General features: G+C 43.1%; 1 protein-coding gene across 1 annotated transcript; it reads left to right on the plus strand.

The window, feature by feature from the left end:
- Window positions 1-24946: 24946 nt before the first annotated feature.
- On the plus strand, window positions 24947-25678 carry LOC146856325 (CMRF35-like molecule 5). Its single transcript, XM_085651238.1, has one exon. The coding sequence runs from the start codon at window positions 24947-24949 to the stop codon at window positions 25676-25678; it is 732 nt and encodes a 243-aa protein (XP_085507364.1).
- The last annotated feature ends 368 nt before the right edge of the window (window positions 25679-26046 follow it).

Here is a 26046-nt window from a genome sequence, read left to right on the forward strand (position 1 = left end):
CATTTGGCCTTGGTTAGGGAGTCATTAACCTGACCCAGGCACAATGCCAGAGTGGCGTACGCCGGTTAATACTCAAACATATTTCCGACTTCTCGAGGGGGTGCCCGCTTCCCCCCCCTCTTGTTAACACTTTACATGGAGTCATACCCACAGTCTTTTTCTATGAATGTAGGCATCCAGTCCCTGCTCTTCGGAGGACAACAACTCATGCTGACCGCCTATATGGACGATGTGGCAGTCTTTTGCACTAATCTGCTACCAGCTATTCAACAGGTTTTGGGTGAGGCCGCTAGGCTTGTCATGTTCTCTGGGTACAAGCTTATTTTATCCAAAACTTAAGCCCTCTTGAACTTCAAACCAGATTCTCTTATGCCTGGGGTAACAGCAACGATGGTCTATCTTGGAGTTAGATTGTGTCCTGTGGCCACAAATATAATTAAACTAAACTATGAACCTTTGTTATTATGAGCCATTTCTAAGAGAATATCCTGGCATAAGCTCCTGTTTACTATTCTAGGTCGAATTAATATTATCAAAATGAACATTCTCCCAATCTTCCTTTATTTGTTCTGTGCTATTCCTTTGAGAGGCCCTGAGTCCTTATTTAAGCGCCTTGAGGGCACGATTGGAAGTTTCATATGGAGCTCGAAGCGCGCAAGACACGTAATTCATCTTATGAACCTCCGATAAAAGAAAGGAGGACTCCAATTCCCAGACTTCAAGTTATATTTTTGGGCGGCCTTCACCGGTCATCTGCGTAGTTTATTAATCCAGCTGAACCAGATCCTTCATCTTTTGGTTACCAGCTATCTCTCAGATCTGAGTTTAGTTTTTGTTTTTATAGGCTGGGGGATCCTAATTATTTTAAGAGTGTACACTCTCAAATAATAAGCAATATTATTTATATTTGGTGGGGGATTTGCACTAAATATTCAATAGCTTTTCTAAACAACAATACACAACTTTGGGATAATCTGTCTTTTCCCCTAATCTTTCATGACTCAATATGTAGGGTTTGGGCACAGCATGGGGTTTTATTATTGGGCCAGATGTGCGGCCTGAATGATCTCTTAACCTTTTTGTGAATGCAATATAAGAACAGACTCCCTCGTCATTTTTCCTTTAAGTACTTACAAATTAGGGACTATCTACTGTCAGGATATGAATACTCATTTGATATGGAAGGCTCAAAACAGACATTGTATTACTATTAATATGCCAGGAAACCGTTGATTAGTATATTGAAACCAAGACTTCTTCCAGTATGTTGTTGATGATACTGCCTCATAAGCGACAAAATGGAGCCGGTCTCTTGCATCTGAGATTTTACTCTCAGAGATTCAGAGCGCATCAGAGATACTTGATCGAATATAGCACGTCACAACTCATGCTTTTACCACGCGGTAGGTAACAACGCGGTTGTTACAACGACTGCATTGTTAAAACGCGATGCCATTACTACGCAAGACATTACATCGACTTGAAGTAGATGGCGCTGTAACATTAGGAATGTATAATTTACTATTCCAACTCCAGCCTACGCAACAGTAGGAAGGTTGTGAAATTGTAAATTATACTATTCCTTATGTTAAAGCGCCATCTATAGCAAGTCGATGTAATGACTTGCATAGTAATGGCATCGCATTGTAAAGGCATTGCGGTCTAATGACCGCGATGTAAAGGTTGTTTCCCTATTCGATCAGTCCGTACACTTTACTAACTTAAAATTGCAACAGCTTTGGACAATCTGTCTCCTATATAATTTCTTGGTGGGGAATAAATTCTACTGCAGATAAGACTAAGGGCATGAATACAATGTCTGTCAGAAAGCCTCTGACTGCTAGTCAGAGGTTTTCTGACCAACATGGTAGGTTTAAAGTCTAACCGCTGTATTATGATGACGGCGGTTGGAGTTTAAACTGGTGGGGGAATCCCCTCAAGGAGCCCAGTCAGAAAGTGCTCATAATCCCTTAAGGATGGAGTTTCCACCGTCGCGATTATGATGGCGGTTTCCGACAGCCATTCCATGTCGGCCTTTCTGACATGGACTGGTTGTCAGAAACTGACTTTGGGGGCCCCTAGCAGCGCTCCCTTAACTCATGGCCCTCCGCAGACATTTTACATATGTTTGTGTTATGTCCTGTCGTACAAGAATTTTGGGATGGGGTGTTTCAGTTTATGTCATACAGTTTTGGGACGTCGAGTCTGACTGTCTTCTGAGGAGATAATCCTAGGCGTTAAGTTTGATTATGAGGGTGACTTACAGCGCAAAAAGAACAATTAATGGACAGAATGCAGAACAATGTCATACATTCACCCCAGTATAGAGATCTGTGCCTAAATCCATTTTTTTTTTGCTCGCCATGCCATTCCAATTTGGACCCAGCCATATGCAAGTCAGTCTTGACCCTGCGTCCAATGGGAACAGTCCAGCCAGAACTGCCAGGCCAGGTCCTCCCTGGACTGAAAACAAGCATCCTAGGACCGGTTTTGGGGTTTCACCCCTCATCAGCCAGGATAGCTTGACTCCAGGGCATGAAGAGCATGGGACCCATGTCTGGACAAACCCGCTTAAACATGATAATGTTAGTCTGTGCTCGACTATGCATTGCAAGGTCATGGGTATTTACGACCCCTCCAATGGTGCGTCCTCATCCCGCAGATCCATGATTCTGAGTTAACTTTGGCAAAAGCTAGAGGTCTCTCTTACTCAAACTTTAATCATGAATAATATTGTAAATTCTTTTTCTTCATTTATTTTCTCTATCCCTCCAGTTGAAGATTTGCCAATTCAGCTTTTTTTTATATGTTCCTCCAGTTCTGGTGTGTGGTTTATCTTTGTCTTAAGAATTTTCTTTGCTCAATGCTATGTTTTTGAATTCTGTGATCTTTGTATGTTTAACAAATCTAACTTGAAAAAATGGAAAAAGATTTTTTTTAAATGGGGAATAACAGGGCGAATGGCTGCTGTCATGCAGATTCCTTCATGCTTTTCTTCATTTTCTAACGCACATTTCACCTTTTGTTTTAGCAAGTGTAAAATCTGGGTGATAAAAGCTGGACTTGCATCCTAGTACAAAGTTGAGCTTTAAAAAGACATATATTGGGCTACAATGAGAGTGAAGATACGAAGCTTACCTAAAACTGAAGGACTAAAAGAAGGATTAGAAATGAAGGTGCAAGGAACCAAGAGAAATCCCTGACAGATCACTGCGGGAACAGCATATCCAGCTTGACAAAGCAAGGAACTGGGATACACAAGGGTGAGTTCAGTATCAGAGAGCAACCACTCCCAGACCTAGAGCTGCATCCAGTCAAAAACTGAGGATAGTCCAAAGTTCTAGGAGCTGCTGCCAGAACACACGGCAGCTGCTTAGTGTCGCCAGTTGGAAGAAGGATACTTCTTTCTAGAGCTATTTGCCTCTGGAATCAGACACACTGCTGTCACAAGTTGGCCTAGTTGAAATTTGTGTAATGATTATACGTTATTTCGCAAGACGTCAGTCCAGCATTTTACGTAATTTTTTGCACAAAATACAGTGTTGCCTCCATTTTGGACGCAAAGATGCATTCTGTGCAACAAACATAGTGCAAAATCGTGCATGACAGGAACAACAGCTGCTCACTTTCTATTCTTTCACATTGTTAATGTGTGTCTGTGATAGGATTTTCAGCCAAACAAAATCTCAACTATGCAATGTGGCATAATGGCATAATCTTGCACATTTTGCGTAACAACGTCATGTGAAATGCCAGAAATCAGGCGAGATTATGTCAGCCTAAACAAAATTTGTCATGGGCCTGATCACAAGCAAACATTTTTAGGAATCTGCTGTAACAAACAAGAGAAAGGTCTATCAAGCTCTTTCGGTGAATCTGCACTGGTCTGGCTCTACCTCAAATCCATGTCTAAAGGTTTCTTTTAAATCCTGGCACTGCCTTTACATATACAAAGAACATGCTCATGTTATTGGTGTTAATCATCTCTTCGACAATAGCCAGTTTGGTTTTAGGCAAGGTCACAGCACAGAATATGCACTAATAGTGGTCACTGAGGAAATCATATTGGCATTAGAGAGGGCGGAAATACCACCCTCATCTGGTTAGATCTGTCTGCAACTTTCGATTTGGTCAACCACATTCGTCTGGTTTACCAGTTACATAGCCTTGGATTAGAACGCCCGGCACTGGCGTTGCTGCAGTCATTTCAGTCTGGGCGGGTTCAATCAGTGTCTTATGATGGATTCACCTCTGAGCCCTAGTCTTTGCCTTGTGAAGTCCCGCAGGTTTCATCGTTGAGCCCAACGCTGTTCAATCTTTATGTGACACCTTTTACTGCTCTGATAAAATCCTTTGATTTTTCATTAGCATCTTACGGGGATGATACACAAATAGATTTACTTAAAAAAAATAATGCCCACTCAAGTGATCTATTTAGGAACTGTATGAGCTCAGTCAGCAAATGGGTGGAAAATAGTTGCATGTAACTTTATTCATCCAAGACAGAGGTCATTCCTTTTGGGAATAAGACTTCTTTTTGGTCCCCTGCATGGTGGCCTGATGATCTGGGTTTGCTTCCAGCACCCGTTACAAAGGTCAAAAATATTGGAATGTTGATAGAAGACGAACTGAAATATAAGAATCAAGTCAGTAAAGTTACTTTGTCCTCGTTCCATGCACTTAGAGTGATCCAGAAAATTGAAAAATGTATACCTTTCGATCTTTTAAAAACTGTGGTCATCACACTGGTCTTGGCAGATTGGATTACTTTAATAGTCTATTTTTAGATGTGCCTAAGGGGTCCAAACTCTTCAAAATTCTCTGTGCATTTTCCAAAATTTTATTCTGCAACAGCGGCCATCAGCAAACTACACTGGTTCTTGGTGACGAAACAAATCATTTTAAAACCTTATGAATGGCTTATAAGACTCTTTATTGGCAGGGTCCCATCTACTTTAGGAAGAACCTGAGAAGATGTTATGTGCCTGGCAGGACCCTTTGTTCTTCTTCTGCAATGCACTTAGTGGTGCCATCTTTTAAATGGTCTTCCTGGGAACAGGGGCAAGACTTATTTGCATATGGCTTGTCCCAAACTGAGGTGGCATGGTGGATGAAAAACAATGAATTGGGATGTGGCCCGAGCAATTGCCAGTGGCTGAGATTAATTCAAGCATTCCACTCATCACCTTGTTGTTTTTGCATGTGATTGCCAGAATGTTGCCATTAGTGGCGTCAATAAACCATGGGTGACCAGATTGCTGATTTTCTTTTTTTAAGTGTGTAAATGCTTTTATGGATGTTCTGTCATGGCTCCAAATAAAGCTATATATGACTATATGACTATGTCCCAAATGTTAAAATTGTGTCTAGTATGTCAGGGTCATCACATTGTCATAATTTCCACCCTGCTATATGACCATGGTTGTCCTCCATTATGCCAAAAATGTTCTTCAATGTGTCCGTGCTAGCATTTAGTCATGTGTGCCCCCATGCCAAGAATTTTCTTCAGTGTGCCAGCACCAGCAATTTTCCAGTGGCACAAACTACATCCAGCATGCCAATGCCAGCATTTTCTCTACGATATCTCCATATGCCAAGAATAACGTCTAGTGTGTCCTCATTTGCTAGCATTTGTCATAGGTGCTTGTCTTACGAAGATTTACCTCCAGTATGCCAGTGTCAGAATTACGCCATTGGTGCCTCTATAAGGCAAAAATTACCTTCAGTATGTCAGGGTCAAGAGCACACTCACAAGCATAACACCACATTATCACTCATGGTCACATATGTTTACTATCACACTCTCATTCATGCTCACTAAATTGCACTTGAGCTGGCTCACAGCTACTAACTCTCACTCATTCGTGCTGATACTCGCTCACACTCATCCTCATTCATTTTTAACCATTATAGTCTCACTTTTTTGCAGTCACTCTTAATCCAATTTATTCTGACTCACTGACTGATTCATAATCTCTAACTCTTAGTGGCACATTTACTAAAAAAAATATCAACGTGCAGCGCAGCAACCAAAGTTGATTTGCTGCATTACACTAGAGGGAGAGAGCACTGTAGAGCCATATCTACTAAGATTTGACACTGCTGCTCTCTTGTCCAGCACCAGTGCACAAGCAGACTACCTGACACCATGCACACATTTCTTTGCACCATGGTGCAAAGGGATGTGCATGATGTCTAGCATATGTTTTGTCCTTACAAGTTAACCTTTCAGTATAAGAACAAAATACTGTGCCTAGACAATCACTTTCTCCTTCTCAACACCTTCCTCAAGAAAGTGATATTTTTAGGTCCAAAGCCCTGTCTAAACTTTTTAGTAGACAGTACTTTGCATCAAAAACCTTAGATTGTAGCATGAGAAATCCCATTTAGCACCCATGGTGCAAAGTAGCACAAAGCAGGACAACAGTTTATTTGTACTACTTTGAGGCTATTTTTCAATTTCAAAACAAAGTTTTGCACTGGGAAGCAAACACTTTATCAATACTTTGCGCCAGTTTGCATCACTTTGCATAGCTTTGCACCAGTGCAAAGTCTTGAGAAATCTTCCCCTCAATCTCAGTCTTTGTCACTACCTGTCACTCACTATAACTTGTACACACAGACATATGCTCACACATACAGACACATGCCCGCACATACACATGCTTCTCTCACACAAACACACTCTTACCTGCATGCATACAACATGCATGTAAAAGCATTTTATTTCACTTACCACAGCTGCCATGCCTACTCTTGGTCTATACTATGACATTTCAAAAAGTACATTCTCCTGATGCCAGCAAAAAGTGTAGATGCACCTTCCTGGCACTTAGAAGTGAATCCTGGCACTTAGAAGTGAATCCTGGCACTTAGAAGTGAACCCCATGCTGCAGAATCAGTTTGGTTAGGTTTCCTTTCAAGTGCCCTCCACAGCCTGGTCTCCAGACACAGCCTCTGTGTAAAGTTATGCTTCTCCCAGTTGGAAGAACAGGGCATGTCTCCAGGCAGGAGAACCCACAGCATAAGCACAATGAGGTGTGAGATCTCTGTAACTGGTTGTCATCAACCTTCCTGAAGCTGTAAGTCAAAACTTCAGGGGTGAACATCAGCAGACATGCACTCCAGCTTTAGCAGAATCTCCTTTTCAGTGCGTGCATTATTTAACATGCATATGCCCTCAGGTAGCTATGATCATGATCATTCGGTACTTTATGCTTCCAACCTCAGAACTGATTAGCAGTCCTTGCTGAAGCGGTGGTCACATCAAAACTTTAGTAAATCTTCCTTCTAATGTTTATCCGAACATTTAGCCTTCCTCTTAGTATCACACATTTTGACAGCTATGGAAACTGAACGCATGAGATCAAGAGAAACAGTCAAGATTACATCCCATGCTATCAGGATTATCTTTAAAACAAACCTTACCTGTACCAGGGCTTCTTCTGGTAGGATCTGAAGGGCACTTTCATACTCCATGTGATCTCGAGAGCGGTGAAACTAGTGCAAGGTGGAGCAGCCAGGCTCTCACTGTCAATGGTGGCTTTTCACTTAACCTACCAAAATGTGTTCTTTTTCATTTTGCCCAAATTACTCAGTTCCTCACGCTGCCCACAGGTGTCGCAGTTTCCATCATCATCAGTGTCTCACTCTGCCCACTAGCACTAATTCATGACTTTACGTATGTGTGCCCACTCTTCATTCTGCCCACCAATGCTGTCTCCTTGCACTGCCTACCAGTGTCTGCTGCTCATAGTGCCCTCTCGTGCCATATTCGCACACTACCACAATGTCAATTTCTTTTCCTGACCACAAATGCCCACACTCACATTGCTCACCAGTTTTAGATACTCCTACTGCCCATGAGTGTTGAGTTTCACACTGCCCAGCAGTATCAGCTCCTTCTTCTACCTGCCGATGAAGGATCTCCTTACATCCAAACCCAAGCAGCCTCCTCATACCAACTTTTCCACACTGCCCACCAATGCTGGCTCCTCATAATGCCCACCTTTGCAGCCATATCATTTGCTCATCGCTGTAGGTTCCTTGCATTGTAAGCCGACCCCATCACTTGCCAACCACTGTCAAATTCTCATACAACACACACTGCCGACCAATTATAGTCTTGTACACTACCACTCTGTGCCAGCTTCTGGCATTGTCCAACAACACCACCTCCTGACACGAGCACAGCCACCTGTATCTCTACTCTGTGTGCCAGTGCATGAGGGGACTAGGAAGTATTTATGTGCCCTTAATTTTAAAATCTTCTTCTTTCTGCTCTTCGTTGAAGATCATTTAATCATATTTCTACTTACAAACTTAACCACTTTATAAAAAAATGATCAGCTAACCAGGCAGTGGAGCAGCAAGTATGCTGTAGGCACAACTACAGCCCTGGAAACAGGTCTGCAGAAACCCTGTTAAATAGTGGACACAGCCATATTTGTGGTACAGTGGGTCCCGTACACTCCTGTGATCTGGTGCCACTGCCCTTGCTGCACCAATGATACCAATACTCTTACAGTCTGCCAATGCATTGTAGTGAAACGTTTGAGTGAGAGCAGCATTTTTCTCTAATGGGCTCTCAAGACCTTGAGGCTTTGGGAGTTAATGTCCCCACAAACCCTGGGCTGTAAGTAAAGTGTCGCGGGACTCACACCAAGGCCTACCTAGCAGAGCACCAAACACCTTGAAGTGCAAAAACGACAAAGCAATTGCCTGTGATGCTGCTTGTTACTATTGTTAGTAAAATAGGATCCTATGTGGGAAAGAAGCTTCAAAACCTATTATTCATTGAAATGAAATACATTGTGGTATTACACTTGTCGCAGGTGTCGTAGGTGTTGCCAAGCAGCGACAGACTCAAAATAGACCGCCATTTCCTGTAAGAGAAAAGGCTGCAGATGCACAGGAAATCACACCACTTGAAGCGTCATAGGTCAGGGTTCTATAACAAATATTAGCTCTTCTTTAGAGTCAGCAGAGACACTGGACCATAGAGCGAAGCAGAAGGACACGAGGAGCTGCCGCAGATGGCGAGACCTGGGACTGCGCTGGTCCATGAAGGTGCTTCAGAGGAGAAGCAAATGTGGAACTGAAGGAACTTGGACAGGTGAGGTCTAAGATTGTCCTGAGCTGAGACCTCCAGCCCTAATCCACTGAAGAGAGAGTGTCAGAGAAAAGACTAAAGAGCAGAGGATTGGGAGTGCACTGCTGAACCGAGGGAGCACAATGAGGACCCTTACAGTTTTGTCATTGATACTATGTTCAGGTGCCTTCAGAGCTGGAGGAAGCTCTGCTGAAGAGGTGACGGGTGACTTGGGAGGATCCATCACCGTGTGCTGTCGATACGCAGAGGAGTGTGTAAAGTATCTGCATTACTTGTGTAGAGGAGACTATTGGCTCTCCTGCTCCATAGTTGCACAAAGCACAGGATCTGAGAAGGCATTGACGAGGGGGCGGTTTACCCTCAAAGACAACCACACAACTCGTGTATTAACAGTGACCATCACAGGCCTCAAAGAGGAGGACTCTGGGTTGTACTGGTGCGGGACAGGGAGGCAAGGTACTGATAACACCTACCAAGTTAAAGTGACTGTTTGCAAAACAGATCCTAAATTCAATCTGCAAGAAAAGGCATCAGCCATAATAAATGTTCTGCTAGACACAGCTTCTGTCGCATCAGGTCTTCGAAGCTCTGCGCTTGAAGAGGTAAACACCACTGCTGTCACCTCAGGTGCTACTCACACTCCAATACCCTCTCATTCATCTTACCTAGTTCTCCAGTGGCAGGTGAAAGCTGCCCTGGTTGGTTTAATTCCACTTACAGGTGTAATCACTTGGATAATATCACGAAAGGAAAAGAAGTCTCTGGGTGGAGAGGGTGCCCAGAGCGATAATGAGATTTCATTTGGGTAAACAATTTTGGAAGACCCGCTCCATGGAACAGGGTGTAGTCCTATAGCTGTGGATCAGATCCCAATTCCTTCATACAATGACCGGACACGTTTAAGCTTCCACAGTCTATGAGCCCAGGTAAATATTTAAGAAACTTGTGTGCAGAAGCCAAGACTCACAGCAATCCCAGCAAGACACAGGAAGCCTGCAACTGAAAACACTGCATACCCTCAAATGGGAACTATATATGTATGATATTATTAAGTAACCAATCTACAATCTTGAGAATTTGAATTTTGGAAATTCTAAAAATAGCGGGTCCTCAAGCTCGTATGGACATTCAAGAGTGTGGCAGTCTACACATTCTGCTACCCACAAAAGGTAAACAAAAAAACCTAATTCCTCTCCACAATACAAATACTTGCTTCCTTCGGCCATAACACAGGTAAAGGCAACCGAATCTGGTTCGAAGATAATTTGTTCCCTCCATGTTTCAAGTGAGGGTAGTAGGTTTAAAAGACAAGTGTCCTGTCAGAGTTATTGTACCTGGGACCTTTCCAGCCATCACTATGTGATCTGCTTGCATCAAGTGTTGAAAGTGTTTTCTTAGAGGCATCACTGGTTGTGCCACATCTAAGAAAAATAGTTTTCACCAGCAGCACAAGAGCAATCCCTCACTCTCAAACCTAAGCACACGGTTGGATTTAATATGAAAGAACTTTACAGAATCCTGCTCCTCGGAATTCCTGACCATTGAGTAAATAACTCTGGTGTGTGGAAAATGTGGTCAATTGTGATTGGACCTGGAAGGTCATCTAACAATGAGGAATCACCAGTAAAATATGTGATTCTGGGTCCAATCCCACTGGCAATTCTTCCTTTTTGGTCAGACTTTAACCCAATGGTTTTAGCTGCTTGTACTACCAGCACCATCCGAATTAAGTGACCAATCAAATAATAACCAAAGCAGGGTGAAGTTACTGGCGTACCCCTGTCCTGTTTCAGACATGACTTCAACATGAATTTATGACGTTACAACGCATACATTTATAACGCATGCCTTTACAATGCAGTTTTTGCATCGCAACAGCCTTTACAACGCATTCTTTTACATCACATGCCATTACATCGCATTTTCAGAAACTACCTTTACAACGCATTCCATTACATCGGTTTATACCTTTACAACCCATACCATTACAATGCATACCACTACATTGCATTTAAGCTAAGTGTTGGATAGTATAGGGGTAATAATTACTATTCTAACTCCAGTGACTGCAACAGTAGGGTAAGTTTTGGATAGTGTAGGGGTAAAAATGACTATTTTTACTCCAGTGAGTTCAACAGTAGGGTAAGTGTTGGATGGTGTAAGGGTACTATGCATTGTAATGGTATGCATTGTAATAACTTGCAATGTAATGCCTGCATTGTAGGTACATGCATTGTAATGACATGCGTTGTAGTGACATGAGATGTAATGGCTGCGTTGTAATGACATGCGATGTAAAGGATGTTGCGATGTAATGACTGCTATGTAAAGGTAGTGCGACATAATGACTGCATTGTAAAGGTTGTTTCCCCTTCAACATCTTAAATCCTAATTGACAATATTGCTGCTGTCCTTTCCTATCAAGTTCCAAGTCTTTTGATAACCTTGCAACATTTTACCTTTTTGTAAATGCAGAAAGTATGGGAATTTTGAGCTAGATTGACAACGGGTGAAATGACATAAAATTCCGTTCCTTGTAGACAAGTACATTTCCTCTGCATGGCCTGACTCACAAATAGAATTCTAAGCAATCATTTCATAAATGTAAACATTTTAACCCAACTGAGAGTCACTTGCCCTAAAAGCATCTGCACAAGGCTGTCCGAGGAGATGTAAAGTTTGGGGTCTTTTATACACTGGTCTGCGTGTAGATTACGCAGTGCCTGACATTGCACTTTGTAGCTTGCTTTTGAGAACAGGACGGCACATATGTCTAAAAAGTCTTTTTTTAAATTTAAGAATATTTTTATTACAGCCGAGTTTTTTCTGTGTTCACTTCCTGTGCTGCTTTACCACGTTTCTTGCCAAGCTGCTGTTGATATTTGTAAAATCATTATATATTTGTAAATTTCCGCTTGAAAATATGAACATAAACTTATTTGCTTTGCACTCTACCTCTATTGTAAACATACTTCTCTAGCATTGATTTGCATATTTGGATAAGCCGGTGTAGAAGCTACGCTTTCATTCGGGCAGAGTTCAATGCACCTTGGGCATCGGGGATTGTATATCAGAATATCAAGGTTAAAATATTCACATAAACCTATGCTATGCTTACCGCTACATTCACAAATCTGTTCGATATATAGGGGCATATTTACAAGCCCCTAACGCCAACAGACTGTCGCTTGTTTTGACATTGTGATGGAGATACGGACGGGCTTTGCCTTATTTACAAGGCAGTCTTAAGCCACTTAACGTGGCCTAACGCTGCCTTGTAAATAAGGCACACTTTCACGTTATACTTAGCGTGAGAGCGGAGGTCAATGGGTGTTGCGGTGGGCGTTCCGGGGACACCTTCCTGCACATAAACAATCATTCCCACAACGCAGGCACCCTTACACTATGGTACAAGGGTGCCTGCGTTGCCGCTAGGCATCTGTAATCAGCGCCAGCACGGGGGGGGGGGGAACGTGGGAAACAACCATTACAATGCAGTCATTACAATGCACTACCTTTACAACGCAGCCATTACAACGCATCATCCTTTACATCGCATGCATTACAACGCAGCCATTGCAACGCATGTCCCTACAACGCATGCCATTACAACGCATCCCACTGCAATGCATGCTATTACAACGCATTATAAGGTAAGTAATGGGAAGCAGCAATTTTTATCCCTACACTATCCAACACTTACCCTACTGTTGCACTCACTGGAGTGGGAATAGTAATTTTTACCCCTACACTATCCAAGACTTACTCTACTGTTGCACTCACTGGAGTGGGAATATACATTTTTACCTGTACACTATCCAACACTTACCCTACTGTTGCACTCACTGTCGTGGGAATAGTAATTTTTAACCCTACACTATCCAACACTTACACTACTGTTGCCCTAAAAGTATTATGTGTTGTAATGGTATGCATTGTAATGGTATGCGTTGTAATGGAATGTGTTGAAAGTGTATTTTAAAAAAATGCGTTGTGATGGCATGCGTTGTAAAATCATGCATTGTAATGGATGTTGCGATGTAAAAACGCATTGTAAAGGCATGTGTTGTAAAAGTTTGCATTGTAACGTGTCCTGTTCTGGGAATGCAGGGCTGCACTGTCTTGTTGTAAAGACGGTGCAGCCCTGCGTTTCAAAAATGGTGGAGCGTGCTGTTTAGCTAAAAAGGCTAACACTGCGCTCTGTCACTTTTCGTGTAAATATACCCTATAGTTCTGTTGTCCTTCGGTGGGAGACACTGACGTGGAATGGTAAAATAAGGGTGTTTTTAATCCCATTTATGTTGAATTGGAAGAATGGCTTTTTAGCAAGCAAGTTTAAAAAATATGCATCTTGTTTGCTAAATACTTATTCTTGAAATTCGACATCTGTCTACAATTTTGCTCACCTCTCAAAAGGAAAACGCGCATTGATGAGAAAGGCATGATTTTCCTATGTTTTTTTTAACAAACTTTATGAAATGTACCATGAACAAATAAGTAACATTTAAGATAAGCTTTTTTTCCAAAGTGTGCCAGCTTTCCTTTTCAATATAACAAAGATTCACATACAGAATGATTTGCATTCATCAATATGTAATTTCGATAAAATGTGTTTAGTATGAAAGGAAATATATGAAAAGCCACAATGCTCTGCAAGTATGGTGCATGTTAATATTTATGTTTTCAGAAAACAATATATACAAAGTTAAAAAAACAATGTATGCAGATCAGCGCAAGACAACCTGCCAAATTACAAACCATATTTTAGAGCTTTGAGTTCAAGGTATACACCTTTTAACTGTGCAACAAAACCAAACTCATTGTTTCGCTCTTGCTCAAAATTAATGTTTGGTCAAGAAAATGAATGAATCTGGTCTTTAGCAGGACATCAGGATAACTGATATGTCTTCACCTCCCTCGACTGAACACAATGCACTGGTGCCCACTGTGTGCCACTGGCCCGCATCATAAGATAGAAAAGGTGATGAAATCCTTTGAAGGAGAGCGGCATAGCAACACAAGGACCATGGTGTGGTCCATTCTCACTGATCAAGCAGCTAAAAAATTGGGTACTGAACCGTGATCATAAAAGTGGACAAAATGATTAAACAATAACCCTGATGTACAGAACCCTCAAGGGAAGCAGCATCAGAGACAGCCAAAGACAGCGCATACAGGATTCCGGCCCTTGACTAAGATGTGGGGAAGAAATTAAAACAGTGTGGTAGATGTATTGTGTCATGTGCTCACATAAAATGTTTTAGGCTGTGTTGCATCAGATACATTTTTAGATATATTTTGAGTGTCAAAAAGATTTCCCTTGGTTGCTTTAATAAACACCTCTGGTTTTTGTTTAGCAGAATAAAAGTTTAGAAAGGAACAAGGGCGAATGACTAATCTTTCTTTCTACTCTTCATTGGACTAAGTTTCCGGAGCCTCCAATGTCACCAGTGTATCTGCTGTAATGAGTTCCTGCAGTGGGTGCAGTGTTCGGACAAAGTCAGTGAAATACATGGAAGAGTTGTTTTTATATTTATGTGGGTCCCTTTTATATCATAGACATATCTAGCACACATAATCATTCTACAGTGATTCCATTTTCCAGCTGTGGGCATTTATTCAATATTTCAAAGCATTCTGAGAGTCGTAGCACTAGTTTACATCAATTAAACCAATTTAAATACAGTTTTGCAGAAATAAACCCTAGAAAATGGTGTCCAGATAAAAGTTAAGAGTGTTTTATTCAATTATAGTATTACATTTGTCGCACTTGTGAAGAAGCACATGGGCCTATTTTGCTCTATATTAATAGAGCCAAAAACAATGGTCTATGCTAGTCCAAAAATGGCATTCCTGCACCGGGAAGTATCAGTACCATGGATAGCCTAATTTATGGGCTTTTCTCCTGCATATAAGGCCTTCTTTTAGCAGGTGAAATGTCTGAGCAAATAAAAGCTACCCATACAGCCTAGTGCTAATTTGAGCTTTCAGTGAAGTACATTGGGCTGCAATTGAGTGAATGTACTGACTGATCACGGCTGACCCAAAACTGGAGAACTAAAAGAAGCAGCGCTTAATACATAGCAGACTAAGGGCCTGATTTAGATCTTGGCACACGAGTTCCTCCGTCGCAACGGTGATGGACATCCCGTCCGCCGGAATATAAATCCCATTATATCCCATGGAATTTAGATTTCGGCAGCCGGGACATCTGTTGCCGATGTGATGGAGTAGCCCATCCACCGAGATCTAAATAAAGCTTTAAGTGCCAGAGCTTACGGTATTTCTCAGGAGGCCACTGCTGCTTGACCCACCCTCTGCACCTGCCAACGCTGCCAAATGTCATCTTACTTCATGTGTGACAATCTGGACTTAATGGAATCTTAGATTTTTTTCAACTGTATATTGAATTGATAAACCATCTGCTAATGTGCCTGTGCTAAAAAATAGTCGCAAGGGTCAGTTCAACATCAGAATTAAACCACCGTTCATGCTTGGAGCTACATCAAGTCAAAAGCAAGCGATAATCCAAGAATCCAAGGCACATGCTGGGAGTGAATAATACTGTTGTTAAATTTCACCAAGTGGGAACACAGGATACTTCTTTCCGGAACTATTTCCATCAGGAATCAGACATTAGTGTCACTGTAGGCATCATTGAAATTTCCCAAAACAATATGTGAAATTATGCAGTAGTTTGCAAAATGTCGGCTCATCATTTTGTGCTATTTCGTATTGTGAAGTGCATTTTTGCAGGGTAGCGGCTGCTACCGAACAGGAGTTGTAGGGTGGAGCCGGAGGGAGGGGGTAGGAAATAATAAAAAATAGAGCACTTACCTATACCGCCCACTGCCAGCTGCCGCCTCTTCTTCCTCCGTCATCCATCCTTCTTCACACAAGAAGCACACAGCCTCCCAGAATCCCCTGACCAATTACAACGCTGCCTTAGCAGCATTGTGATTGGTCTGAGCACCATGGTTCGGTGCGCAGACAGGGGCTGGCAGGCTGTGCATTTTCTCCACGCACCCTGTAACACAGCCTTCGTAGACAACATGCAGAGTGCGCATGGCGGTTTGGCTGGCCCGAGATGACCGGTCAAACCATCACGCGCACTTTAGGTGCTGCCACCACTCCTCCCCCTGTGACGCAGGTAGCCCAGCCCCACCCCCTGGCTTCAGCTCCAAGCTGAATACAGAAAACAAAATGATAATAATGAACGTTATTATCATTTTATTGTTTATATTCAACTTGCAGTTCAAACAAGCCACCATTGCCCTTGCAACCAATTTAGAGATGGCTCGCGTTGTGTGATGCAAGGATGCATTTTCTGATAAAACCATAGCACAACATTTTGTATGACAGGAACAACAGCCACTCGCGCTCTGTTCATTCGCAGTGCTCTCATGCTTCTGTAAGAGGGTTTTTACCCCAAATTAATCTAAATCATAATATGTGGCGTGATGGTATAATCTTGAGGTTTTTGAGCAACAAGCCTTATTTGAAGTGCCGGAAATTATGTGACATGATGCCGGCGTAGATGAGATTTCGCCTGGGCCTTGTCACAATCAAACACTTGTAAGGATCTACTGTAACGGACAAGTGAAAGGTCTATCAAGCTAGCACAGGGGATCACCACTGGTCTGCACTTACCGTAAATCAATGTCACGACATTGCTTTTAAATTCTGGCACTAGCTTCACGTGCAAAAATTAGAACCACTTCCCGACAGGGCCGCTCCTCCTGTCCTGGCTCTGATTGGGTGATAATTCAAGCTGGCTCTGGTAGTCACTGGAAGTATGGCTTTCTCAGTACAATGCATCCTGGGAGCTGTAATCTCTAGCTTCATAATCATGGTATCAGGAATGCTGAGCAGGGCAGGTTCTGGTTTCATAGTTTCTAGTTCTCCCCTTGATACATCCGGGGGAGCATCAGTTTCTTCTTGCATAATTACAATGTTAAAGTGGTTGGAAATAGTGTTTTCTTTTATGTTCCAGCTGCTCAAATCAGTGTATTGTGAAAATAAATGTTAAAATCTGTGGATTATGTGTGATAAAGTTTCGGGTTCCCTGGAATCTAGCATCACAGCATCAGTTACAGAAACCAATTTCAGGTCTCAGGAGACCAACCAATAAGTGTTATATGCTTTGTGCTGTTACCAGCTCCCTACATTCTGCTCACTTTTCCATTGGGGACCCATAAACGGCACCACACCTAAGAAAACCTGTTCCCAGCAGTGCAAGCACAATGCCATACTCTTAGGTGTTGGCTGACTGGTTTCAATGTGAGACGCATTCACTAAATTTCATCAGCATTAATCTACCGATGCGGCGTGTCCTCTTTAAAAGTTACCCATCACCAAAGTCATCCCTCATTAAAAAAAGTTCCATGTGATTTTATATTTAATTGTAAGCCAATTTATTGTTCTCGCAATGGCAGCCAGAACACACAATCATGTATGCCGCACAGCTGTTAGCAGGCCTGATGCTGGTGAAGCAATTGGGGCTTGCAAGGACCTGCGTCAAGATACACCGCGCTGCATCAAGTTGAGACAGTTGTCGGCGTCAAGATGCATTGGACTGGGTTGGGCTAGCAGAGCTGCTGAGGCAGTGCACGGTCCTGTGTCGGAGCTGCGAGGTGCAGTGGGCACTGGGCAGGGTGATGGCGTTGAGATCCATTGTGCTGGATCATGCTTGAAAACGCAATATAAGGTTTTTGTTATTTCCTACATCATTCCAGCATGCAAGAGGCTAAATGTATAAGTAGCAGTTCCATAGTTACTAGCAGCTCATAGCAAAATGTACTGGAAGTTATAGTTTTTGGCTGCATAATTACAGTGCCTAGAAGCTTGGCAAGATGAGATTCCTCAAATTCCTGCAGACCAGAGCAGTATAAGAAGGGTGATGCAGTTGACTGCATGGTATTGAAGAAATATAAACTCCTTCTCAGGGGTCTCACTGATACTTAGTCCATTCAAACCAATAATAAAGAATTTGGCACAGAAGCTGAAATATGAAAGAACATTTTTATTAAACTCAAATGAGTGTGACTACGTCACACAGAAGCCGTAGCAACTGAATGAGGTAGTCCATAGAATGGTCTTACTTCACGTCTTATATACTCTTTATCCTGCCCCAGGCATGTAAGGGAGTTGTACCAATTACATTCCTAAACAAATGGGAAATCTGGAGGGTCAGCAGGTGAGTAGCCTTTGGGGTTTTAACAGGAAAAGGGTCAAAACATTATAATTACATAGTTCACAAAGGTTAATCTGAGTTAGATGGCACTGCAGGGCATGGCATGATTACATGTACAGTATCCCAACCCAAAAGTTAATCATTAGGAATGTCCCAAATTCAATCTCCAAAAGCCGGACAAACCTATAATTGAAAGCATAACCCATGTAATGAAGAAACATAAAAAAAGAAACAGTAACAGATGATGAACAAGATAAGGCATGTGCAAGGAAACTAAAAGTTAACGATGTCCTGAACATTGATTGGCAATCTCAGGCAAAGATCGATCAGGGAAATTGGCTTTGCAAGGTCAGTTTCTTACAGTTCATTCCAGAGTCAGAGAGAAACCTAGTTAATGTATACATAGACTAAGAAGGCCAGGCCACTTTGTTCGCCAGGCTACCTTCACAGGCCTACGTGAGGGCACCACAAAATGGTGGCACAATATCAAATGGAGTCAGTCTCGAGAATTACAGAACCTCAGTATCCAACATCATGGTATCGGTTACAGATTCATGTACAGATCTTTAGGTAGACAAGTAGTGTGAGTACGGCGTTGTCACCTGTAAAGCTATACAGATACAGCCATCCACCAGAGAAAGGTAAAATAAGTCAAAACTTGCTGTAGGAAAAGAGCCAAATGAAGAGCTGCTGACAAGATATAGCGGGCAATCAATGATCAGAATTAGTCAGATCTTCAGAGAGTTACAAGATCCATCATAACAAACTCATCCATTACAGAGCTCTAGAGAAAAGGCTTAATGTGTCAACGGATGTCTGCAGATACAGCTGGAGAGATGTGACAAGAGGCTGCCTGATCTACTAGAAAGAGACCACCAGTCCGATAGACAGTTACCTGGAAAGATCAGAGGAAGAGACCGGACAGCTGACCCAAAGCAGCACAATGAGGACTGCTGCAGTCTTGGGGGTCGGTCCTCTTCCTGGGGGTAGACACTGTTTACGGGATACATTGGCAGTGCTAGACTTTCTCGCTGTAATCTGTATATATTTGATACATAGTGTATGATTCGGGGAATACGGAGCATGGGGAGGAGGTAAGGAGGGGAGGATTTCCATCAAAGGGAACTACAACACTTGCTCTTCTCCATGACTGTGAGAGGTCCTGGAGAAGACTCTGGACTGCACCAGTGAGAAACTGAGGGCTTTGAAAGGCATCAAATGTATTTACTTTAAGTAACTGTTTCTTCATCTGATCCTAATTCTAACACATGCACAGTGTATAAAGATGAACGCAGGTCACCCAGAAGTGTTTTGTTCCTGATGCATCAAAGGATCCGGTCTCCCCCAGACTACATTTAAGAGAGAACCTCAACTCCTCTCCCTCCCAGAGCTACCAGTTCTCTACCATCCTCTCCCACATCTTGCTTCTTTTCCATCTGAAGGTAAGAGTTGGCCTGATTGATAAAATTCCTGTGTGTTGTAATACCTATTCCCTGGGCCAATGGAGACTCCTGTATCCATGAGTTGGACCCCCGCCCCATTCATACAAGACTAAACGTGTTCAGGCTTCTGTAATTCATAAGCCAAGGTACCAGTTCAAAAGTCAAGGTTCCTGGCAACTCCAGCGGTCAGTGTACACCCAAATGGACAACTGGGGCAAATGTTTCACCCAAAATCAGAAGGTAGAGCTGCAAAAGAACCTGCAGTGACGCAAGAGGCTGCAATGAGCAGAGACCTGCCGTACTGATCCATTGGTGAGACTGTTAGAGAAAGGGAGCATTGAATGGAGTGAGCAGAAAGAAACACCCAGTTGGCCTGAGCCAGCTCAAGAGGCCATCCAAACTCTAGGAGCTGGTACTACTTGCAGGAGTATCTTGGTCTATGGGAGCATGGCAGCTGCTGACAGCAAAGTGTACATCTCATCATTCCCAGTCATGCAGGCCAGACCAGTCATCCAAGTGTGGCAATTTCAGCAGGGCTATCAAAGGCAAGTCCTATACATTCAGGGGCTTTGACCCTGTGTTCTGGAGTGCTTGGGTCTTAGTAGAGACAGTGGGCCCTCAAATCCTGTATGTTGCTGGGGTCACGGTGAAAACCATAGATCTAGTAGGGTGGGATGAGTGGGACTAAATCTCAACCCACCTGCCGCTTCAATGTAGTGGCTATCCCTTCAGAAGACTGCACATTTCAACCATGAAGCAAGATAGCAGAGCTCAAGATCTTGGACCACAAGGCTCCCTGCATCTGCAGCTGCAGTTTATTCTGGGCAATCTGGTGACGTTCTGCTCCCCAAAATGAACTGAGTCAATGGGCATTCACTTATTTGAAGAGGGGCTTAGGGAGGCAGATTGGGAAGGCAGACAAGTGATAAACGAGGCAAGGGAGAAACATCCTTCTGGGTAAAGCAGCCCTGCTGATCACAGATAGTAGGAGGGAGAGCCAGAAATGCACAGAAGGGTGTAGGGTAGCCAACATCACTCTAATGTTACCCTTTTTTAACCCCATCTCGGTATGTTACACATTGATTCCGAGATACAGGAATGTGATCGGCTCCCAACACAGAGTCTGATCTACTCCAGGGGAGGGGTTTAAAAGGGTGGGGTGTGCAGTGGGAAAGCCTTGAACTTATTCCAGTTGAATTGAAAACCTGAGCAGGTAACAAAGAGCTCTATTGTTCCGAAGGAGACTTCTACATCTGAGCGTTCTCCCTGCATGTAAAGGAGGAGGTCAGCTGCATACAATGAGATATAAAGGGCAGAGACACCAATCTGAAACCAATGGAAATGAAGAGCAGTACAGAGTGCCAGGGCCAATGGTTCCATCACCATTGTAATGGTGAAGTGTAAACTGACGAGAACCCCTCTCTATTTGTTATGGTCCAGAAATAGCAGTACCAGTCTTTAAACCAGACTCACATAAAGCAAGAGCATCCAGTTAAGGGGCTCACAGCCCATGCTCGCCACTGTGATGTAAAAGTAAACCCACCATAAAAAAAATCAAAGGCTTTTTCGATATGAACTACAATGACTAGGGCTTTTGGGTAGTCAGTCAGCAGATGTTCAGTACGGTGCTAGGGGTATGGATTAAACCCTATTGATCCTCATGGACGATGTCACCAAGATGGGGAAGCAATCTGTTAACCAAGACCTTACTAAGTATTTTATAATCAATATGAAGGATGGAGAAGGGTCTATAATAAGATACAATATCAATGGCCTTATCTTTCTTTGGTAGGGGGAAAACAATGCTTCACCTAGCATTGGTGGGAGACAGCCAGTGGACTCGGCCTTGTTAAACATTTTTATTAATATGGGAGCAAGGATATCAGTTAGGGTTCACCAGCCACGCTAACAGCCTCCCAGTCTTGTCATGGTCATTATGTGCTTTAATGATGTAGGCACGGTAGTCATATATCTTGAGCCATTCAGCCAGTACAAGGATGGTTGCCCTCTCCTGACGCAGTTGGTTTGGATGGGTTGGGGCGCCGGTGTGCGGGAACTCTAGTTCCACCACGGGGTTTTCTTGTTGAATGATCTCAGCATGCTATTGGGCCCTGATCTCAGATGACTTTGTGACTTTGAATCATTGACTCGAATGCCTCTCATTCCACCACTAGAGAGGATTGCATGTCATCATTCTCAGTGAAATAATTACAAACTGATTCTCCAGGATCTAAGCAGAAGACTGGGTCATCCAGGGAGGCAATATTCAGTTTCCATGTCAGATTAAGTGGCCTGAGTGAGCTCCAGGCCCAGGCTAATAAAAATGGGTTGTGGGTGTAATGGGTTTTATGAGGTATTCAACTTGGAGTATCTTGTCTTGATATGTGGTGGTGCATAGAAAAACCCCTATGTGGACAGATAGTTTGTGCATGCCAGAGTAATAAGAGTAAGTTGTTCCTGTAGAAAGGTGGAGTATTATGTGGTGATGCTGGTTAGGTTTCACCATCCAATGCTCTCACAATACCTCAAATATTGTCCTTTGGATTCACAATAATATTCACAATAATATTTCCTTAGCTTAGTCCTAGTAGAGTGGCAAAGAGCAGTCAGGCTTTAGTAGTGAAACATGTTAAACATTTCAGAGTACCAACATGGACGATAAGTAATTTACACAACTCGAAAGAAATACAACACCAATTTATAAAAACAAAACAGATTTTTATATAAATTTAGACACCAAAATGAAGTAAATCAGATAAATAAACCATAGATATGGATTTTAGAAGCAAAATTAAATTGGCTCAAAACAGTACTACAAAATGTATGATTGCCATCGATGGTAAAAAGGGGTGTTAGGGATATAGGTGCAAGCTAGCCCCAGCGGAAAATCCACCCCTGAAGTGATCACACCTGGGGGTGCACATTACCTTTTCTACCCAGAACTCTTTATTTTACCACTTTTAAAAATGGCAGAAGTCTTCCTTAGCTGTACAGACCAAGTAGCCAACCTTGGAGGTGTGGTTAGCCTTCTGGGGGTGTACACCTCCTGAACACCTAATTTTCCCATTTGCCCGGGTGCAGATTTGCCAGGGGGCAGGGAGAAGGCTGTCTCCACCTTTGAGAGGCAGTCTGGTTGCATATCACAGGCAGGGCAGCCTCTAAAGCTCACCGCCTTGATGTGACACTTCACTAGTCATTCTCTCAGGAATGGAGGCCATTGTTTTTGACTCCTGGGAGAGGCCACACCTCTCAGATTCCTTGCTTGTCAGATTCCTGTCAGATTCCTGTCTTGTCAGCAGCAGCTGCGGGCAGGCAGCCAGAGCCCAGGAAAGGCTGGGACAACCAGGTGGGAAACCCCTAAGGTATCCACCTAGGTACATGCCACATCGTGGTCGACATGAGATTCATGTCAGGGATGATGATGCGCATTGTTTGATGTCAAACACAAAATATTTAGGTGGCAGCATAATGGAGCTGCCAACCTCGGGTTTGCCCGGGTGGGTGCCAGCCCATATTATCCCATGGACTGTCTATCACTTATAGAAACCTTTAATGGTAAATGGCCACTATAGGAAGCTTGCACCTTAGATGACCACACCTTAGTATAATGCACCCTGCCTCCTGGGCTTAGGAGGCCTTCATTAGGGATGACTGGCATATACTAAAAATGGTGGATTGACTTTGCACACAAGGTGAGGGCAAAGTCGAGTACGAGCAGTTTGCACTGCTCCTGCTGTCTGCAATTGCAGGCCTCTGTCAGTAGTTTACTTAGGTCACTCAGGATGGCACAAACAGTGCTTCAGGCCCTGGTGCTCCCTTGAACACCAATGTCCTGGGTACCGCAGGTACCATACCCTAGAAACTCGTAAGGGGTTTAAAGTCTTTGCCAATTGGGGGTACCACTTCACACATATGAGTTCTAGGGAGAGAGCACTGGGGCCTGGGAAGCAGGCTGCAGTGCACTTTCAGAGTCATAACCATCAGCAATGGATCAAAATGTGGTGGGGGGGGGGGGGTGACCATTCAAAGAGGGCCCTTTTCTACAGTGGTCCTCTTGTTGTGAGCCTTCAATGAGTCAATGAATTTCCACTTGGCCATGGAGGAGTGGAAGAATCGAGTGCTCTTGTGTAGTAGGAATGAAGGGTGGGGAGGACATGATCTATCCTGTTTGACATCAGCTACACAATTGAAGTCCGTGGTCACCAGGTGACGATAGTGTAAGACAAAGGTAATGTGGGGCACAATGAAAGAAAGGAAGGCTGGTTGGTCAGTGTTCGTCTCCCATCCTCATTGCCAAAATGTAGTAAGGATGATTCAAGGAGGCTTTGATGAAAAGGATGAGATTTATTTGAAACAGCCTTTGCCCAAAACAGATGGCCATCGGTCAGCAGGAGCTGCTGAGTCAACTGACTCTACAACCAGCAAACCTGCCTACCGACTAATGCATCCACGGGCCAAGGAACTTAGCAACACTTGAATAACAACATAGATTGACAACAGTTAAATATAATCATGGAGCGTGGTGTATCTCTAAGCGGGACTCACCAGAGGCAGCAAGTGCAGCAAGACACACCCAGTCCACGCTGAATACCTTGTGCGTGTTCATACCACACTTATACTTTCATAACTTAAGCACAGGTTGTAAGTAATGTGTCTCTGGACTAATACCAAGGCATGACCAGCACAGAACCAAACACCTTTAAGTGTACAAATGACAAAACAATTGCTTTGAAAAAATGTGTTACTTGTGTTACAAAAACCGGATCTTATGTGAGAAAGAAACTTCAAAACCTTTCATTTGACAACAAAATGAAAAATATTGTGCATTACATTTGTATGTAAAAGCAGAACAACAATATGTGTCAGCCAGGGACAGTCTCAAAACAGACCAGCATTTCCTCTAATTAAAGGTGCTGCAGATGCACAGAAAATTACACTTCCCTCTTGTTATAGGTCAACGTTCCAGAACAACTAATAGCTCTTCTTTAGTGTCCGAAGAGACACTTAACTAAGGAACGAAGCAGAAGGACATAAGGAGCTGTCGCAGAGGATGAGATCTGGGCTTGCACTGAAGGTGCTTCAGAAGAGATGAAAAGGAAGAGCTGAAGGAACCTGAAGAGATAAAGCAGAAGATTGTCTTGAGCAGAGACCGCCAGCCCTGATCCACTGAAGAGAGACTGTTCAAGAAGAGACGCCCCCATGAGATATCAGAGAAATGGGAGTGCACTGCCGAACCGAGGAAGCACAACGAGGATTGTCACAGTGTTGGCATTGATACTATGTTCAGATGTGTTTGGAGACTCAGGAAGCCACGTTGAAGAGGTGACGGGTGTCTTGGGAAGATCTCTCACTGTCGTTTGTCGATATGAAGGGGAGCTTGAACAGTATCCACATTACTGGTGTAAAGGTGCTTCTTGGTACTTCTGTTCCATTGTTTTACAAAGCACAGGATCCGAGAAGGAGGTAACAAGGGGGCGGTTTTCCCTTAAAGACAATCATACAACTCAAGTAGTCACAGTGACCATCACAGATCTAGAAGAGGAGGACTCAGGTTTGTACGGGTGCGGGACAGAGCGAACAGGTATTGATAACATGTACCAAGTTAATGTGACTGTTTCCAAATCTCATTCTGAATTAAGTCAATCTGAAAAGCCATCAACCAGAATAAATGGCCTGCTAGTCACTGCTTCTGTCTCAGCCAATAAGCCATCAGTTCTCCAAAATTCTGTGTTTGAAGAAGTAAATACCACTGCCGTCCCCCCAGGTGCTATCCACACTGCAACAAATTCTGCCTCATTTTACCTGGTGCTCCAGTGGAAAGTGAAAGCTGTCTTGATTGGTGTAATTCCACTTATAGGCGTAATCACTTGGACAATATCAAAGATGATAAATACGTCTATGGGTGGAGAGGGTGCCCAGAGTGATGAGTGATTTAATTTGGGTAAACTGCCTCCAAAAGGGCATTTTGCAAGTCCAGCTCTGTGGGACAGGGTGTTCTCTTGTAGCTATGGATCAGATCCCGCTTGCTTCATACAATGACCAGACATGCTCAAACCTCTACAGTCTATGATCTCGGGTAAAAGTTTAGAAACTTGTGTGCAGAAGCCAAGGCTCATCAATCTCAGCAAGAAGCAGAACGCCTATACGATGAAAACATTGCAAATGAGAACTATATATGTAGGATACTACTAACCGACCAATCTACAATCTTTCGAATTTGAATTTTGGAGCTTCTAAAAGTGGTACGTCTTCAAGATCACATCGACATTCAAGAGTTTGAGGCACTGTATACATTCTGC

Source organism: Triturus cristatus, chromosome 4_1, assembly GCF_964204655.1.
Source record: "Triturus cristatus chromosome 4_1, aTriCri1.1, whole genome shotgun sequence".
Classification (NCBI taxonomy): Eukaryota; Metazoa; Chordata; class Amphibia; order Caudata; family Salamandridae; genus Triturus; species Triturus cristatus.